The sequence below is a fragment of the Falco biarmicus genome, chromosome W (assembly GCF_023638135.1).
Source record: "Falco biarmicus isolate bFalBia1 chromosome W, bFalBia1.pri, whole genome shotgun sequence".
Taxonomy (NCBI): domain Eukaryota; kingdom Metazoa; phylum Chordata; class Aves; order Falconiformes; family Falconidae; genus Falco; species Falco biarmicus.
The window spans coordinates 10,938,656-10,958,088 of NC_079310.1; the positions used below are offsets into that span (position 1 = coordinate 10,938,656).

A 19,433-nucleotide genomic window follows, 5' to 3' on the forward strand; every position below is an offset into this window, starting at 1 on the left:
ATCTATTTTTATTCTGCCACTGGTTTGCTGAATGACCTTGCGTAAATCACATCCCTGTACCTCATTTTCAATTATGTAAATTAGGGATAAAAATTATTCACCTCCTTAAAGTGTTTTGTGATGCCAAGATAGGTGTTACAATTTTAACACTTCACAATTAATGCTCCGTTTCTAGCAATCTGATGCTGCTATCAAAACTCCCACCCCTTCCTGGGTGATGTCTCATGTGGTGAGGTTTAGGGATGAGTGGTCATCTAACCAGGCAGGGGATAAAAAACATCAAGGGACACAAGGCTGGTGAACTGTCTTTGCAATGGTCATTGCTTTACATTTCAGAAAATGTGACAATTTAAAAAAAAAAATAAATGTAATTAGGGGGGCGAGCCGTGCTGCTTGATGGTTGTGAATGGCTGGGCAGCAGCAATTCTTCACTGGCCCCTGAGCAGTCAGTGTCCCAAGCAGGATTTTTCTTTTACTCCTATGGGAACATAAGCACCAGTAATGACAACTATTATCCTTGATCAGCCAAAGCATATCTGCTACAGATAGACAAGAAGTAGAAAGTCACTAAATAAGGGTACAAAGAGTGGAGGCAGTTTAACTTCCATGGACATGTGTGTATCCAAGCTTGGATGTGGTTCTGGCAGCACAGGATTGATCCCAACAGCTCTTCAATCTGCAAGGAATAGTCAGTATTCACTAAAGCAAGGTCAGGGACCAGGTGCCTGGTAAGTGGTGAATCCACCAGACCCAGTTCATCCTCACTCTTTTTCTCCCATCTTCCCATGTTTCTGCATGTGTCAGAATAGCTTAAAATTTTAGGGGTGAATATTCAGGCTGGGGCAAGTGGTGCCTGTTCCCAAGAGGGGCAAAGGAAAATTCTGGTGCTGCAAGTTGGGATTTTATTTAAATGAAGTGTTAATGTCATTATCTGTGTTATATCTACTACTTCTAAAGTAGACTCGATTGCAATAATCACTGCAGATGTGCATGACAATGAATTTACAATCCAACCTGTCTGTCCAACATCAGGAAAGCACAGACTGTGAGCATCACCTGGGAAAAAGACAGGATGGTCCTGTGAAGGCTTTGCAGACATACACAGAGGGTCCTGGCCCAGCATCACCCAGTTGTCAGCTTGGGCCCTTTTGGAAAGAAAGATAAATGGGACAAATAACTGCTCTTTTGGCTAAGGGTACTTGGGGAAAAGAATACATTTCCCTGCATGACACTATATTATACAGAGTCAAGCAAGCAAAGTGATTCTGTTTTCCCCAAAGCTCTTTTCCTCCTCTAATTACATTTGAAATGTTTTGCATGCTATTGAAAATGCCACTTCCAGCTGCGGACCATTAAGGAGCCTACATGGCATAACCACGGGTTTTATTAGGGCAGGTTGGCTGCTGGGGGTTTCAGTGGCAGCAAAACAGGCCTGGAGCAAGGTACCTTTTGTTACAAACATTGAACACTTGTTATGGTGATAGGGGATCTTCACAAGGGCACAGTGGTGGCCAGGCTATTTTAAAGCCAGAGACCTGCATAATCAAGCAGGAACTGCTCAGCCATGTAATTGCTTCCCTTCTGCCCCAAAGCAGTAATGGAGACAAATGTAGCGGTCCTGGTTTGCACTGGGGTCACTGCAGCAAAGCCCACACAGTGCTCTCTAGGGCATTTGTGTAGTTGATTGGTTTATGAGCCCTTGCTCTCCTAGTACTGTTGGTCAGGGTGTCAAGGGGATAAAAACAGATCTGCTCTGGCTCTTCTGCAAGCACCAAAAGTTGAGTGGTAGAGCAGCTGTGGCTTTCACAGTGGATCAGGATCCACCACCCAACAGTATTCAGGGAAAATGCTGATGAGCCATCACTGCAGAGATCCTCCCATTTCTCCTGCGTGCCCAGGCTGTGAGAGCTGTGGACAGGACCTAGGAAAGTCCTTCTACACTGCTACATCCACACCACTTTTCTGGCTCTTCTTCCTCACTCCTTCACCAATGCCTGCTCTGTAAACCAGCTCATGCTGAGGATTTAATGCCTCTGGGGTTATGTCCATATGGGAAGTAGTTTCCTTTCCTGTTGTTCCTTAGGTGCTGCGATGTCTCTGAGCCCACTGCTCTGCAAGTGTCACACAGGAATGGAAGGTGTAAGCAGGGTAATATCCTGAAACCAGGATTTCCTGACCTGAGAAGTAGTTTTGCAAACACAGTTTCTTCTCCTTCCACTGATGTGCTCCCCAACACACAGAGCTAGCTCAGCAGAGGGGAAATCTCACGTTAAGACTCCATCTATTACTAGACTTCACTTTTTTCCCCCAGTTCAATGCAAAAAGAAATTAAATGTATCTTTTCCCAGTCTGGAGGAGGAAAAAAAAAAAAAACCAAACCGAAAAAAAAGAAGAGAAAAACAATACCTTGCCTGGTAAAGCAGAATAATTTAGTCAGCCCATATCAGCTTTTAAATGCTGTGGTGGTTAAACCCTTGATGTGACACCACTCCTGGCACCAAAGGACACTGATTAATAATTTCTCTTGAGAAATTAAAAGTAATATAGGATACTTCTACAGCTTCCAGGTCTCCTAATCTAATTTATGTTGCTAACCATCAGGAAGGAAAACAGGAAAAAGGAAAGATGAATTCTAATGAGATTGAAGAGAAAATCTTTTTCTTTAAAGCAGGCAGGAGGATGCTTTGGGGCAGTAACACCATTTTTCTAAGAGTCACCAGGCAGCTCCTTGATTTGAGGTACCCTTGTGCTGCAAGGGACACCCTGTTGGCATTTGCTTTTCAGTGTCATTCTCTTGACAGAGCCCAGGGCTTGCTCTTTAAATAGTGTGGATAACTGGCTAGCTGAAAAAGTTCACATAGACATAGTCCAGCTGGCTGGACAAAAATGCACATCGCTCTCAGCTTATCTGAAATAAAGCAAAAATATAACAGGAAGATTGTGGTGGGAAAAGAATGTTGCAGGTGTGAATAGATAACTACAGAAGAGAAACTAGGGGCGGGCTTGGTATTTAGGCAACTAACCAATAATGAGCTTAACTTTTGTAATATGTACGAGCTAATTATAACAAGGCATAAAAGGTGACTGTAAGGTACAATAAACGAAGTCTGCTGATCACTCATATTGAGTGACTCTGTCTTCCCTCCGTCATGACAAAATAGTCCAGAGATGATAAATACATTTTTTTGCAGGGAATGCCAGGAAAAGCTGCACTTTGTACTTGCTTTGCCCTCAACTCTAACATGTGCTGGAAAGGCAGCTCTGGCCCATCTATCCCCGTGATGAAAGATCAGGTTTTTGTTGCAGCTCTCCCACTGAGCAGCTGCTGGGACAGCTGGGGAAGAGGGAGGAGGGTATGTGCATCTCATTCAGTCTCTTCTCTGATACTGCTGCTTAGCACTGATCCTGTCCCAGTCATGCTGTTCACTGCTGGCAACGGGACTCAGATCACCAATTTATTCTATCACAGCCTGCAATCATTGATCTCTCTTGCTGGAGCAAGATGGGATGCTTGCTTGCTTTCATCCTGTACTGTTTTAAAGTTTTGATGTAACCGGAGCAGCCTTCCAAACATCCTGCAGAGATGTTCATTGAACTTCAATGGAAATAAGCTTGCCAAAAATATTAACAGCTGACACTGACAACATATTTAGAATAAATTTCCAAAGAGCCCCAAGAGCAAGTTACTCCAGTTAGAGCATGGTGGAAACCCTGGGGAACTTAAGATATGCCCAAGAGGCAGTAAACTGGTGAGGACCTTTGAGGGTACTGCATGCCATCAGACCCCAAACCCCTGCTTAGTACCTTTGTCCTGATGCTGGAGCTTGGAGGAGGTCTTGCATGTTTGGGTGGTGCGTCCAACTCCCCTGCCTGTGTGCTGCACCTGCAGTATTGCACAGGTCTTGTTATTGGCACATGGTGCTGTCCTCCCAGTTCAAGAGGGACAAGGATGTACTGGAGAGCCCAGTGAAGGGCTACAAAGGTGATTAAGGAATTGGAGCATCTTTTATATGATAAGAAGCTGAGACAGCTGGGATTGTTCCAACTTGAAGACAACAAGGCTCAGGGGGATTTTGTCATAGAATCACAGAATGGTTTGGGTCAGAAGGGGCCTTCAAAGGCCATCTAGTCCAACCCCCTGCCATGAGCAGGGACATCTTCAACTGGATCAGGTTGCTCAGAGCCCCGTCCAACCTGGCCTTGGATGTTACCAGGGATGGTGCATCAGGCACCCCTTGGGCCACCTGTACCAGTGTCTCACCATCCTCATAAAAAAATATTTCTTCCTTCTATCTAGCCCAGATCTCCCCTCTTTCAGTTTAAAACCATTCCCCCTTGTCCTATTGCTACAGGGCCTGCTAAAAACTGTCCCCATCTTTCTTTTAAGCCCCCTTTAAGTGTTGAAAGGCTGCTGTAAGCTCTCCCTGGAGCCTTCTCTTCTCCAGGCTGAACAACCCCAGCTCTCTCAGCCTCTCACAGCAGAGGTGCTCCAGCCTCTCATCATATTTGTGGCCTCCTCTGGACTCACTTCAGCAGGTCCTAGTCCTTCTTTTGTTGGGGGTCCCAGAGTTGGATGCAGCACTGCAGGTGTGTGTGTGTGTGTGTGTGTCTCCTCACCAGAGCAGATCAAGAGAATCCCTTCCCTCCCTGCTGGCAACACAGCCCAGGATACCCAGTTGGCTTTCTGGGCTGTGAGCACACACTGCTGGGTCATGTTGAGCTTCCCATCCACCAACACCCCCAAGTCCATCTCCTCGAGGCCGCTCTCAATCCATTCTCCAGCCAGCTATTTGTGCTTGGGGTTGCCCCATAATGTGTTCAAGTATCTGATGGGAGAAAGTAAATAAGATTGAGACAGACTGTCCTCACCAGTGCCCAGTGACAGGACAAGAGGCAATGGGCACAAACTAAAGTAGAGGAAATCCCATTTAAACATAAGAAAAAAGCTTTTTTCTCTGCATGGGTAATCAAACACTGGCACAGGTTGCCCAGAGAGGTTGTAGAATCTTCATCCTTGGAAATGCTCAAACCCTGACCAGACAGAGCCCTAAGCGACTTGCTCTAGGTGAGCTTGCTCTAAGCAGGGAGTTGAACTAGATGTTCTCCAGAGGTCCCTTCCAGCCACAATGATTTTGCAGTTCTGTGCCCCTGAAATATAAGGGGCAAGCTGTGTCTTTGGTTGAGATCTGTGCTTTGTAGGGGATATTTCCCTAGCTTGATGAAGGTTCAGGAAGCCAAAGTACAAGACAGAAATGGCTGTGAGGCTGGTAGAGAACTGCTAAACGCATGGTGTGGAGGGATCACAGTCCACAGGAGCAGGGTGACTTGCTGACATAACTCAAAAAGGTGCCATAATTTTCTTTTCAGGGCTAAAGAAGGTTAATATTTGCAGACTAATAACATAAGCACATTGTAGTGAGCTCCTGGAAGAGCAAGAGTTGTTTAATGTCTCTGGGATGTAACTAATACGTCAGCAGAGATCTCTTATCATGAATATAACCTTTCTTTGTCTGACTAATAACAGGACTTTTAAGTAGAACTATCAGAACCTCCTGTATTCCAAGCTCAACAAGGGCTTTTTCTATTTCAACAACAACAAAAAAAAGAAAATCAGGAAAATGTTCCCAAACACCCTTTTCTTCATTTTCAAGTTGCTTTTCCATTTAAAAAAAAAAAGTAGAAAAATAAAAGGGAGCTATGACTCCTCAGAAGGCCCCAAGGCAAAAGTTAGGAGATTTGGTGGTCCCAGCTGGAGCATCCATCACTTCAGTCTGTCCTGTGTTCATGTCCAGCCACAGCACTAGTGAATTCGCCCTGGTTGCTTGGCAAAATCAGGATAGCATGGATAATTCCTTTGCATGTGCTAGCTGGCAGGGTCAAAGGAGCAAACTGTAATTTACTTTCTGACCTTCAAATCCAGATGTGAAGGGGTGTCGCAGCACTCTCTAAACTAGCCAGCTGCAACAAGGTCTTTTACCAGCTCATACCAGCATACTCTTCATACAGTCCTGCTGCTGCCTTCTCCTCACCTCATCCAGGGCATGTGTTCTCTCTCTTCTCTCTGCTTCTTCCTCCTCGGCTGCTGTGGTAACATCCAATCCAGCGCTGCCTGAAGTTGAGGCCGCAAGTTGGCTGCATAAGCCTGGAATTGTTGTGGAGGATTCATTTGTATCATCACGCGGTTCCCCCCCACGTTCCTCCCCATTTCCCTGCTTTCTATTGCCACCCACAAGTAACTGTCCTTGAGTGTTACATTTAGATCTACAGTATTTTGCAAAATGCCCTGGTTTGTTACATTGACAGCATACCAAACCAGAGCCATCAGCCCTTCCCGGCCTCGATCTCTTTGGACAGTCCTTCTTTAGGTGACCTTCTTGCCCACACATGTAACAACAGCAGATGACCCTGACTGCATCAGCAAAGGTCTTTGCCAGACACTCCATTTGGAAGGCAGTGGTTCCTACCTTCCCACATACATCCGTTAATTTATTAAAGTGGAATTACAATTTGCCATGCCTGCAATCACCTTCCTACAATCCTCATTCACATTGTCCTTCGCTAATTGAAGTAACAATGCTTCCTTAGCTGCCCCATTCTGTATTTGCTTATCCAAGGCGTCTCTCAACCTATTCAGGAATGACACATACCCCTCATTTGTACCTTGTTTTATTGTGGTCCATGACTGTTGTGGAGTGCCATGATCTGGGACTTGCAATAAAGCTTAGAGAGCTAACTCTTTTCCCTGCTGCAGGACTAAAGGATGTAAGCGAGCTTGTAACTGAGGAGAGTTAACTGGAGCCTCCCCCATCAATTGTGGAATCCCTGCCCCAAAACGTGGGTCATCCTGGGGGTATTCTAAATTCATCAGTGATTGCTCATTTGCTAAGTGCCTCCAATTTGACTCAAACATTAAGATTTGCATAGGGCTCAATATAATTTGCACAATTGAACAGCAGTCATGAGCAGTAAGCTCTGCTGTGAAAATACTATGTAACAATGATTGAACATAGGGTGAGCCTATTCCATACTGTATACAGGTTGATCTTAACTTTTATTACTCCCCAGTTGAAAGGTTCCCACTGAGGGAGAGCATTATCGTCCTTTTGAAGCACTGGGCAGGCTAACACCTTGCCTCCCATGGCGGTTGTAGCATCGATATTCCCCTCCGTGAGTGCTTGCTCCCACATCTTTTTCCAGAATTTGGCAGGATCTGGTCCTGACTCTGTAATTTGGACTGGTATTTGAACATGACCCAAGGTCTCCTCCAATAAACCTATCACAAATGGCTCAGGATCACAGACAGGCAACGGGACAATGACCAGATCTCCCTGCCGTCCCAGAAGGGACCAACTCTGTCCACTTGACCCAGCGCCGCTCTGCTCCTCCTGCCAGCCTTGACTGCGTGAATCAGGTGATGGCAGAGAATCCGATGGCACCAAAGGTACCTCATCGGGCATCATCTCTGCAACCAGGAATGTGTCTATTTCAACTGCAGCCTTTGTCTCCCTGTCTGCTTCCAATTGTTCTAGTAATTCTAAGACTAACCACCATGTTGTCAATGATGCTGTAGCAATTTTGTCCCCTCTCGTGGCAGCCCCCAAAAGTAACAATCCAGCACTTTGCCATATCTGAATGCTGGAGACATTTTTTACCCTAACAGGCAAATTATTCCTTTTACACCACCCTAGCAGAGTTCTTATTGCCGTCTCATCATACTTTATGCCTCTATTGTCAAGTATTTCTATTACCATTATTAATATAGGGTTTGTTTCTCTGTCCACATCTGATTGTTCTAGCAAATCTATGATCAATCTCCATGCTGTTAACAAAGCTGTGGCAATTTTGTCTCCCCTTGAGGCAGCCTCAAAAAATACCTTTCCAACACTTTGCCATGTCTGAATGTTGAAAACCTTTTTCACTGTAACTGGCAAATCATACTTTTTACACTACACTAGCAGAATTCTTATTGCTGTTTTATCATATTTTACACCTCTTTTTTCAAATATATCCATAAGCATTGCAAATACAGAATTTGTCTCACTGTCCACATTTAATTGTTCTAGTAGGTCTAAGACTAATCTCCACGTTGCTAGCAATGCTGTTGCAGTTTTATCACCCCTCGAGGCAGCCTCAAGAAGAAATTTTCCCACGTTTTGCCATGTCTGAACACTGGAGACATTTTTCAGTATAACTAGTACATCATTTACTTTGCACCATCCTGGCAAAGTTCTTATTGCCTTCTTGTTATACTTACACTTCTGTTTTCAAATATATCTATAAGCATTGTTAAAGTGGATTTTTCTTCTTCTGTACCCATATCAATTAGTCCCCATCTACATTGGGTACCAAAAGTTGCAATTTGAGTTAAGATGGACAACAAGTATTGCAATACACCCACATCAATTAGTTGCAACTGCTCACCTCTCACAGTGTCTGTTATGGGTCACATGCTCTCCCATTTGTCTCAGCTACATTAGGCACCAGTTGTTGTAGTCTGAGTCCAACTCAGCCAGCCTCACATAGGGCACTAACTGTTGCAGCACAAACAAACTAGTAGGCTGCAACAAGGCTTTACCATTGATCAGACTCTACAGCCTGTACTGTACCTCCTTCTTCTAGAGGCCAGGCCACACCACCCCCAACCCAACATTTCCCCCTCCTCCCCCCTCAGGGCTATTTAACCACTTAGCAGGAACAAGCTACACCTGCATATCATCCATGTCAATCAACCCACTGCCTCTGAGGCAAGGCCACAGCTGCATGTTATCAATCCTAATCAACCCACTGCCTTCATTCCTCTACAAAGGGGTTTGGGGTAAAACAGACCATAGAGAAAGACATTAAACCCTATAGTTTGTGGCTAGCTAGCAGCCCCAAAATGTGAAGGGACCGCCATGACCCATACATACGCTACTATGTGTTTTTTAATAGCTACAGATGTAGTATGTAGGGGAGGGGTGGGGTTTAGGTGCGACATGAACTCATAGCTTTCTTTTGGCTTTAAGGCTTCGTGTTTCCTTTAAAATGGAAGGAAGAATCAGCAGCAGCTTCTGTGACAGAAGCTGCTCCATTAACTTTTGCCCCCAAACACTCTGATTCCCAGGAGATTTCATGCTTCTGGTTCTGGCAAACTGTTCTGCAGGGCCCTGATTTCCCTGGGGCTTTGTAAGCGTTTGTTGTCCTCAAGCCACAGCAGTGCTTCTTCCTGGGATGGTTCCTGTGTGGTATGTTGGCAGGGGACATCCAGCTGTCCCTGCTCGCTGCTGCTGCTACTTGTAATGCAGAAGCCCCATCTTGTGCAAAGTGCTGGGCAAGGACAAGCAATAGTGCCTTGCCCAGAGAGCTTGAAATCTAGCTTTTTCAGGACTATGCTCCAACACCCTTCTATATGATCAAAAGCCAGCGATTCCATCAAAAGCATGGCCTGACTCTAGAAGGGGGATCAGATTATGGTCTGAGCAAGTCAACATTGCTTTTGGTATCAGAACAACATCATGTTCACTGGTGACATTATCTGAAGCAAATACCAATCATTTCTAGCACCAGCAGGGTGCTACCAAGGTGAGGTAACTCGCCTCCTTACCCAAGCTCTATGAAAATAGCCACATTTTTTTTATTTTGTTGTTTTACTAGGAATTGCACCAGATTGGCACTTGGAATATATTGAAGTGACGGACTCTGCCATGGACAAGACATTTCGCTTCCAGTGTGATCGCTGGCTAGCTAAAGATGACGACAATGGGCAGCTCATAAGGGAACTGGCTTGTGACATCCTGGAACTGAAGGAACAGACCAGTAAGTTTAGATTTACCTAGAGCTACTTGTGGCATTTGCTGAGGGACCTCAGAGGACCACATCTCCTGCAAGCTGCTCCACTAAGGGTTCCCATGCAATAGGCATTTGTATTTGCAGCCTGTAAGGGTTGGATGATTTAAAGGTACTCTTTAGTTCAAAAGTGCAATGTTGTGATAAGAACAAAGCAAATCAGGATTTATGAGGAAGAAAAAGGTCCCATTCTGGGTTGAAACCTAAGAGGGGTTCATCTGCAGCGGTTCAATTCAGCAGTAAGCCATAAGGACACATGGTTATAGGCCCATTAGAAATAATGGGCTTGAGTCTTTGAGGTGGAAAATAAGTTCAATCCTTAAAGCTTTGTAAGTAACATTGCTCCAGCTTCCTCCTCAACATGTTCTGGGCGACTAGCTCAAGTATCCCAGATGAACATGATGGCTGAGCTTAACACCCCATAGCCCTGGGTCTGCTCTGGGTAATTCCACTGCGTCCAAGGTAATTACACTGGTGTCTAACATGGTGAGTGAGCAAAAGTTATTTAACCACACTGATGATATGCAAAGCGCATCTCAAGAACTCCTGCACTGCAGTGCTCTTCTGCAGGAGACTCCTGGAGAGTTGATAATCACATCACTTCAGTGTGATTTCACTCTGCCGCTGCAAAACATCAGCCTTGTGGTTGCCATTTTGGGTACTCACATGACACCACAGCACCTGAAGATGTCCTGTTGGGTACGTGGATACCCTCACTGTCCCTGTTAGGAACGGTGGCACAAAAACTGTAGGATTTGGGCTGTGTTAAAAAGGGAGTGCTTAGCACAGCAGGGAGCTGGGCACAGCTTGTTCAAGAGCAGCTCCATCTACTCTTGCTAGCTGATTGAGCAGTACTCATATTTTTTGTGTACTCTACCCATGCATGACATCCAAAGCACGTAGAAGTCAAAAGTCCCACAGATTTTGATGTGGATCCATCCTTATTTTGCAAATGCTTTCTCGTGTGCTGTGATATATATTAGGAAGAGAGTTTTCAAGCAAAGTGACAGTCAAATGAAGAGATCTTTCTGGCCATCTGCTCTTCCTTTTCTGTTTAACGTGTGTGTTAATCATGCTTTAAAGTCTATGAGATTGTCACAGTAACAAGTGACAGAGAGGATGCAGAAACAAAAGAAAACATCTGAATCATCTTAGAAGGAAAGCTGGGCCACTCAAAAGAATTCCTGATGGAAAACTCCACCAAGAAAAGATTTGAAAAGTAGTGGGACAGGTTGGTGGGCCAGAGGAACTCCCCACCAGCTGTGTGTCTTCCACCTCTTCTCCAGGGTGGTTTACAGAGCTGTGTTTGCACCATGCTGTTTCCATCCCTCTTCCAGAAAGCCTAACGGTTTCCCACTTGGGGTCAAAGGAAGATGTAAAATTAGGTTCTGATGGGCAGACACAGAGCAGGTTTAAAAATTATGAGAAAAAGGCATTTGGTGAAAGGAAATGTAGATGATATGTGTGTATGTCCTTTTGTATTAATACATACAAATGAGCTTCTGGTGAGCCTCCGGGGGGGCTGTGTATTTTTGAGCTAGGAGGAGCGGAAGGAAGCTGGAGGTGGTTTTAGTTCCCTTTACAGCATCTCACTGGCAGTGGGAATCAGAGAGAAAGTAAAAATAGTTGGAGGCTAAATGTTGTCAGAGCTGCTCAGATTTGACTTTTCAGATGAATCTGGGGGGGGGGGAAGGCTGAAAGATCACTGTTGCATGAGGAAATCCGACGATTAGCCTCATGTACAGACAAGCTGGAGGCGCATCTATGTAATGTGGTGCAGATTCCTTCTCCCATGTGGGACCAAAGTGCTCCAGGTGTGGGATGGGTTTTCTACTTTGTTTAAGGACACAGCATGCCCTTAGGAGATGGGAACCTTTTCAAAGTCACGGACACTGCTGATGTTCTGTTGTTCTGCAGGGAGGAAAGGTTTTTCTTGCAGCTCTGTAAAGGAAGGTGAAATTACAGCTGTGGACTCTAGTCTGAATGGCTGAGGTTTCACGTGAAACATGGGAGATCAGGAGGAGCTTCCTCATGACCTTAAGTTGCTGGTTGGAGTTAAAGCCACTACTGTCCAAAGCATTAGTCACAGTCCATCCTTGTAGGCAGATGGGAATAAGGATCAGTTGGAGGAGATAACAGATATGCAGGAGACATGACAGGGAGCCAGCCAAGGGTTTGACCTATTGTTTCTTTAAACTTTTTTTCAAGATGAGCTTCAGGAAGGGTGGCTGAACTAGCAAATTTAAAAGAGCTATGGTGGGTAGATGTGTAACAGATACAGTATCTGTAAAAAATGAATTAATAAGTGCCAGAGGGGGAATTAGTCATTCTTTAGCTTTATCCATAATGAGGCAAATTGATTTTGTATGTGGAATGGCTCAAGTCTATCCTGGAAAACCCTAGTGGCAACAATTTAAAGTGTCGACCCAAATCAGAGAAAATACAACATTTAAATATGGAAATTATACTTTGTGTTGAATGATTGTAGGTCAAATAAAATTACTTTAAATGAAGGATTATCTTCTGTCTTCCATAGCTGTGTGCAAATTACTTAATGTCCATAAGAACAAGTCACTGCCAGCCATCAAGATACTAACTGAAGCTGCTCCGTTTCCTCTAGGGGAGCAACAGACACATTTCAGTTTTCTTCAAAGAATGTCAGTGCTATCGCAGCCATCTGCATTGGACACTGCCCAAAAGATGAGAAGAAGTCATCTGCAAAAGCTGATGTCTTCTGGCACATCCAAGAGATTGTCATAATTGAGATGGAGCTTTGTAACAAGTAAGTGCCTTCTGATCTGCAAGGAGCTGCTCCAGGAGGGCACAGGGAAGCTGAGCAGCTCTGCCTGCATCCTCCTGAAGCATTTCAGACTTAAGCAATAGGGGAAAGTCTTACCAAATCTTAATCACTTTCTGAAAGCTAAGAACAAGTTCTTTGGTGTGTTGGGTACAGAACATCCCCGCATGACTTGCCTGGGCAATTTCTGAGTTGTTAGAGAGGGCATTTTCCTGTGCAGATAAGTTTAGAAACGAGTTGGCCTGGGTGAATCTCCCAGCTATGACAAATTAATGTCTCAGCTTGTGGAAAATACTTTGACTGAAATTTAAGGGGTTTGTAGGATGCTCTGCACAGACTGGCCTTTAGGCAAGTCTTGTAAAAAGAACTCCCAGAAACAAGTTGAGTAACACAAAACCTGAACCTCCAGAGCAGCTTGGATGAGAGATCCTTCTGGTATGATCCAAAAAGAACACTGGAAAGGTTGCAGTCATGCAACTCAGCTACTCTGATTTAAATATGACTGAAATCTGCCATGGCTGAAAAAATGAACACGTCTGAAGAGCCCTGAACACTTTAGGTCCTACATGCTTTGGTCTGAAGTCCCGTCTTTGGAAGGGGTGACATTCATGACAGGGAGCAGATAGGGACTATGCAGGAACCAGAGAAGATCATCCATTTGCGGAAAAAACCTGCTCTTCAGAGAAAATATCTGCAATGTTAATTGTGAATTTTTCTTCTCCATTATATTTCCATTGCTGCTAAAGAATTTAAATATAAGGAGTTTGTTCCAGCTGAGACAACTGAGTGCTTAATAAGAAATCCTTGAAGTGGTTTGGGGTTTTTTTTAGAAGCTGAGAGTCTCTCCTAGCAAATTAATCAGCCAGTAGAAGAGCCACAATAATATTTGCTGAATGAAAACTCAGTCAATTACGTACCAAAACATGTTCTTTTCTCCTGGTGGGGAAAAACCTGGAACCCTTAAAGTCCAGCTGTGCAATCAAATCCATGCACTAAACTAATTGGGAGCAGGCTGAAACTGCTTGAACAGCATGTTTTGAAGGGGCCAAAGATCTTCTTGAAAAACCCCAGGTTTTTTTAAGTTTTAAATTAAAGAGGGCAGCCAAGAGATGCTGGTAAAGGCTGCAGCCTGTCATTGCACTGAAGCAGGGCTTCAGCTCTGCAGATGCAGCACTTCACAGCGGTGTTTGCTCTACAAACCATCAACTGGAGCAGTTTGCACTGTAAGAGCAAGCTCTTGCTTCAAGTATTCCCGATCCCAAGCATCCACCAAAATCCACCCAGTTAAGCCAAAGACCAAATTAACGGAGTTACGGGATTGCCACAGCAATAGTTTTGAATTATACTGGGATTTTTGCCTTTTAGTAGTAGAACTTAGTATGTGAAAGGGCTGTATTCAGAAGCTTTTACTTGCAAATCCCAGGGCTAGAAAGGTATTTTTTCTTCTCCCCCTACCCCCCCATTAAGATTGGCATGCTCCATTATAACTCTGGAACATGAGATATTACGTAGCCCAGGAGATAAAACTGCATCATCAGGCAACTCCTCCACCCCACTATCATGCGTTTTTTCTGACCCTGAGCCTAAAATTTTGCTCCCACCAGAATTTCTCATTTACAAAGCTTCTTTCCAGAGAAAGGAGTGCTTTACTTTAGCTGCAGAAAATGTCAAAAAAGTGTTGGAAGTGCTTAAGAAGTGCACTACTGCTGGTATCGCAGTAACCCTTCCTCCAGGTGTTTATTTTACACACACGCACTGCAATCCAGCTACGCTCCTTCCAGGAGGACCTGCTGCAGTTGGTTGAAGGCAGGGGAGGGAGGGAAAAAAACCAACTCATTTGGAAATTATCTGCATCATTGGAAATGAAATACATCATTAAAAGCGGAGCGCTCCAGCCTCTGGCCAGCTGCCAGGTACATGGTAATTTATGGATGTGCTATGTGGTCCCTGCACATCACCAGAGGCAGCACTGCAGAACCAAGGGCTTTCGGCATCTGGTACCTATAATTTCTGTGCTCGATTATTTTTTTTTTCTCTTTTTTTTGCCTGCTAAGGATAGGGTGGGTGATCTAGATGAGGAAAGACGGGGAAGGGGGTTTAAACCTCCTCCTCCTGCGACGAGCGAGGGAAAGCAAGCAGCCGACTCAATATGAGTGATAAAGCAAGCTTCGATTTATTATGGCGCAATTATGTCTTATATACAGTTCCAGTTAATTATGCCTACAAATCATCTGCTGATTGGCTAAGCTCTAAAGGGTTACACTTTCATACGTCCTCCTACTTGCGGTTTCTGTGGATAGCTAGCTACATATATTTTTTTTTTCCTCTCTTGTCTACACGAATTCCTCAAAGTTATTTACAACATTAGGCACAAGGTCAGCATGACCTTATCTCTCTTCCCTTTTTAGCAATCCTGGTAATTTTCCAGTTTTAGCAAGCCTGGTAATTTTCCATTTTTAGCAAGCCTGGTAATTTCCCACTGCGGCCTAGCTTGGTTCACTCCAGACTTATGTCAAAAGCTGTATCACACAGTCCTTCTATGGAACCGTGGCCGTTCTCTTTCATCCATTCTGCAACATCCTCCCATCTTTCCCATGCCATTTTTCCTAGTTCCTAGCACAACTTTAACCATACCGTCAGTGAGGGCAATTGCTGATCTCCCTGCTCTCAGAGCAGTTACACTCGCAGCACTGGGCTGTCTGATCGTCCTTCCTTGGTGGGGCTGTAAATGGACTTGCCATTGTATAGGCAAAAGAGGTGACAAGCGCCCCACACCAACACTCCTACCTGCAGAGTGTCTGTGGCTGTCTAGAGAAATGTTGGGTTTTCCAGTTGTGGTTGCAATGTTCAATCATCGCGGCTGTCTTTCTAGAGAGAAGCTCTAGTGTTAGCACATCTATGGAAAAGTGCTGAAACAGCATTAATGTTGGGCAATTTAGAAGCATGCCTGGTGCATAACAATTATGCAGGAAAGTGACCATCCATACCACTAACATTCTGCTAATTTTCCTTCCCCAGATACTTTTTCAGGTGCAATGTGAAAATCCCTCTGCATTACAAGAGACGGGACTACAAAGTCTTTGAGTGTGCCAAGGTCATTGAGAGCTTTGCCAGCAAAGCCCGGAGCTTGGTACCAGTCAAATATGAGACCATCATAGTCACAGGCTTTGAAAAGGGTGCAGGGACTGATGCCAAAGTGTCCATCACCATCTTCAGGGTGAATGGGGACTCGGGAAAGCGAGTGCTGAAGCATAAATTCAGGAACCTCTTTGAGCAGAGAAAAACCAGCAGGTTTTACCTGGAAACGCTGGACAGGGGGGAACTAAAAAAAGTCCAGATCGAGCATGACAACAGCGGTCTGGGGCCAGGCTGGCTGGTGGAGCGAGTGGAGATCACCAACACGGCAACTGGCGTGACGACCATATTTCCCTGCAGGAAGTGGCTGGATGAAAACCGGGGTGATGGGTTAATCTGGAGGGAGCTTTTTCCTAGGTACTGAGGAAGGCAGGGCTGCAGGAGGGTTTTGATCCAGTCTGCATGAGCATTTTTCTCATTATACTGTTTTATATTGCATTTTGCTTTTTAAAATGCTGCCTTTATATTGAAAGATTTTTAGTAACAAGATGTGTTTCCTGGGTTAAGGTTTTGTAAAAGTAATACTGCAATTTTTTAGAGCGCATATAAAATTGTGAATGAAATAAATACATTTCTCACTTCTTTATGATTAAAAGCCACAACACGCAGAGCCATAAACTAACCTTTACCAGCTCAGATGCCACCTTCTGCTTTCAGTGCTTTGCCCTGCCAGGGCTGGGAAAGCCCACTGGCCTCCACAACTGATGAGCTCCCCTTTTAGATGAGTCAAAAGGATAAGAGAATTGAGCCAATATATTTAAGAAAATTGAGCTTGGAGAGCCCAGGTTTTCCCACTTTTGGCAAGAGTGCATATCCACACACACACATGCATACCTCCAGAAGACACTGCATTGAAAGCAGGTGGGGAAGGACCCGGTACTTACCCAGTCAGGTTTCAGGGGGTGGAATCTGGGTGGTGTTTTCCATCCATGGGCTTTCCCAGCTCTTGGGCTGAATTTGTCCAAGTCTGCCCAGAGCTGAGTTCTACAGTTACAGCAGCTGGAACAAAAGACCTACCAGATAATCAATTCCACTGCAAGGAAGCTGTGCTAACTATATTCAAAGCTGTCTCAGGATAATCTTACCCTATAAGGCCTAAATACCAACTCTGTTTCAGAGGAGCTGTCATTAATTTTATTTTTTTTCTTTTAATAAGGATAGCTGTTTCGAGTTTTTCTGTGGTGGAGAAGGGATTTCCCAGCTGCAATTTGGGCCAGTGCTCCTGTAGACGAGCTCTTCCCAGCTACTCACAGGTCTACCAGTACCAACAAGAAAAGCTGTTTATAAATCATTACTTCGGGAGCCCCCCAAGGAGCAAAGCAGCAGGACACATCCTCCAGAGAAGAAAGGAGGGGTGTCTGAGTAGCCACAAGAAGAGCTCATTCACCCTCTCAGCAGCTGGTTTCAAACAAGCAGTTGGTGGAAATGGGGATCAAATGGGTCAAGAGTAGGTTAAATCCACTGAGCCCACTCACCCCATCAGTCCCTTCGGGTTGGGGATGATGCTTCTCCTGGGACATGACCTGGATGTGCCTGGCCACAGGGCAGGCTGTCCCACTGCTGAATCCCTGCCTGGCCACGGGCAGAGAAGGCCCCAGCAAAGGCTAGTGATGCTGAGGCAGGAGTTAGGGGCATCAGTTGCACCTGGATATTTGAAAGCTGCTGTATCCCACCCAAGCTCTGCCAGGGAAGCACTGCATCTTAATTTTCTGCAGCAGGCATCGCCAAAGAGACTTGAGCTTATTCAAGGCTGGCTGTGCCAGCTCACAAATAATAGCTCAGACTAATTAATTTTAGAAACCTTTATGGTAACTGATGGGTTTGGGGCAGAGCAAGTTGCTTAAATGAGCTCAGTAATCAACCTCATCAGTGATCAACTACTCACCGATGGGAATAATAATAGCAGCCTTTACTGGCTGTATTCTCCCTCCTCCCTGCAGACTGGTGCTGCCAAGCTCTAAGCAAGGACAGAGCCCACAGGAGGAGCAGAACAGACCTCAGGAGGGCTGAAGGTAGGCGCTGGGGTCAGCAGGCATGTTGCAACCCTGGGACCCTGCTGGGATGGGGCTCAGGCTCCCTGGACAGCCAGGGGGTCCCACGAGCAGAGTCTGGAGCGTTTGCTTTTGCTGCGCTTGTGCAGTGTTGTTGCAAAGCAGCAGTTCCCCAGTGGGTGTTTTGAAACAAAAAAAGGGTCAGGGCCTTTCATCTGCCTGCTTTCCCTCCCACCCGTCTACCAGGGCTATGAAAAAAATCCTCCCTGTCAATAGATTTGTCCCATGTTTAGACAAACATGCTGCAGTAAAATAGGAGGGTTTTCCCACTAAAATGCTGTAGTCCCAGCGTTTCCAGTTGGCTTCAGTCAGCACCCACTTGGTGGGGCAATGCCAGCTGCATCACAGCAGTTTAACCCCTGCCAGCCCCTGAGAAAATTCACTGAGATGCACATGGGACCTGCACTGCTCTGCAGCAGCTCCTGATCCATGCACCCTCCCTGCATGGGGCAAGGAAGGAGAGAAGAGAAAGCCTTATCCTGAACATGAGATGTGCTTACATCTGGGAGTAACCACATGTAGCAAGTAGCTCCAGCCATGGATTGAGGTCCTGTTGAAACAGGAATGAACATCTTCAGGGTCACCAAATCATTTCGTAGGTGAGAGGTGGGATTGCAGATGCCTGGGTTAACAGCAAAACCACCTGCCATCCCTGGGCAGGCATGTTCAACACGAAAGCTCTGCTGACCTCCAGGCAATGATGCCCTAAAAAGAGCAGAAGGGGAGTTTGCTGATACAGGGTCAGCAACCTCACTGCCTCCCAGGAAGGCAACCTTGGCAAAGCATGAAAAAACTCTGCTTTTTTCTTTTGAAGACTTCAAAAATGCCCCTTGTTTGTGCAAAACCCAACTCCACTCTGGCTCTGGGGAGTCATTCTGTTGCTACAACTAATGCTACAAAAGTATTAAGGCAAGAGCGGAGTTTTTCCAAGGGCTGGATTTGCATTAAGCTGTTAAAACCAACACGTTCCTGGCCAAGTGGAGAACTGGGGAGGAGAAAATCCAGAGCTGTCCTAGCACTGTGCCTTTGGCAGGGCTCAGGGAACCTCTGCCTGCTGGAGCACAGTACCCAAAGCTGTATGTTGGGCAGATGCACAGATCCTGCTCCCACCACCACCCTCTACTTTTTTTTTAAATCTATTTCTTAATTGGTGGGGTTCTAATGCACATGCCTTCATCCAAAAATCATTAATGTAGCTGAAAATCAACAGCGAAGGACAAGGATGGTGGCAGGAGTCTGCAAAACCAGGCTATCGCATCGTCTCTGTGGTCCCCATTGGTTTGGAAGCCCCATGAAGTGCTGAGTTTACAAAAGCACTTGGGTGCTGCAGGCAAAAACAAGTATAACCAAGGAGTCCTTTGCTTTGGATACTAAGAGGGGCTGGTTGTCTCTTGCTGCAGGATGCAGAGAATTATTTGAAAATCTCTATGAAATTGTTGTGAAACATTTCTGGTAGCATCATATACCTACATCAACCTTACATGCATGAAGTTAGAATAACTGAAGGCTGTGAAGTATACATCTTATAATCTCCCCTGTCCCATCGTTGTGTGTAGAAGTCCGTTTTGAAATAGAAAAAAGCTCAATTTAAAACAAATAATAATAAAAAAAGATATTTACTGATA

At 45.1% G+C, this 19,433-nt stretch overlaps 1 protein-coding gene across 1 annotated transcript in view; it reads left to right on the forward strand.

Annotated features, from left to right (window-relative positions):
* LOXHD1 (lipoxygenase homology PLAT domains 1) overlaps positions 1 to 16,353 on the forward strand; it is a 148,139-nt gene extending 131,786 nt beyond the window's left edge. Inside the window, 4 exon segments of the mRNA XM_056323194.1 lie at positions 9,634 to 9,795; positions 10,909 to 11,044; positions 12,446 to 12,607; positions 15,641 to 16,353. Of these exon segments, the coding sequence (XP_056179169.1) occupies positions 9,634 to 9,795; positions 10,909 to 11,044; positions 12,446 to 12,607; positions 15,641 to 16,121 (941 nt within the window). The 3' untranslated portion in view covers positions 16,122 to 16,353.
* The last annotated feature ends 3,080 nt before the right edge of the window (positions 16,354 to 19,433 follow it).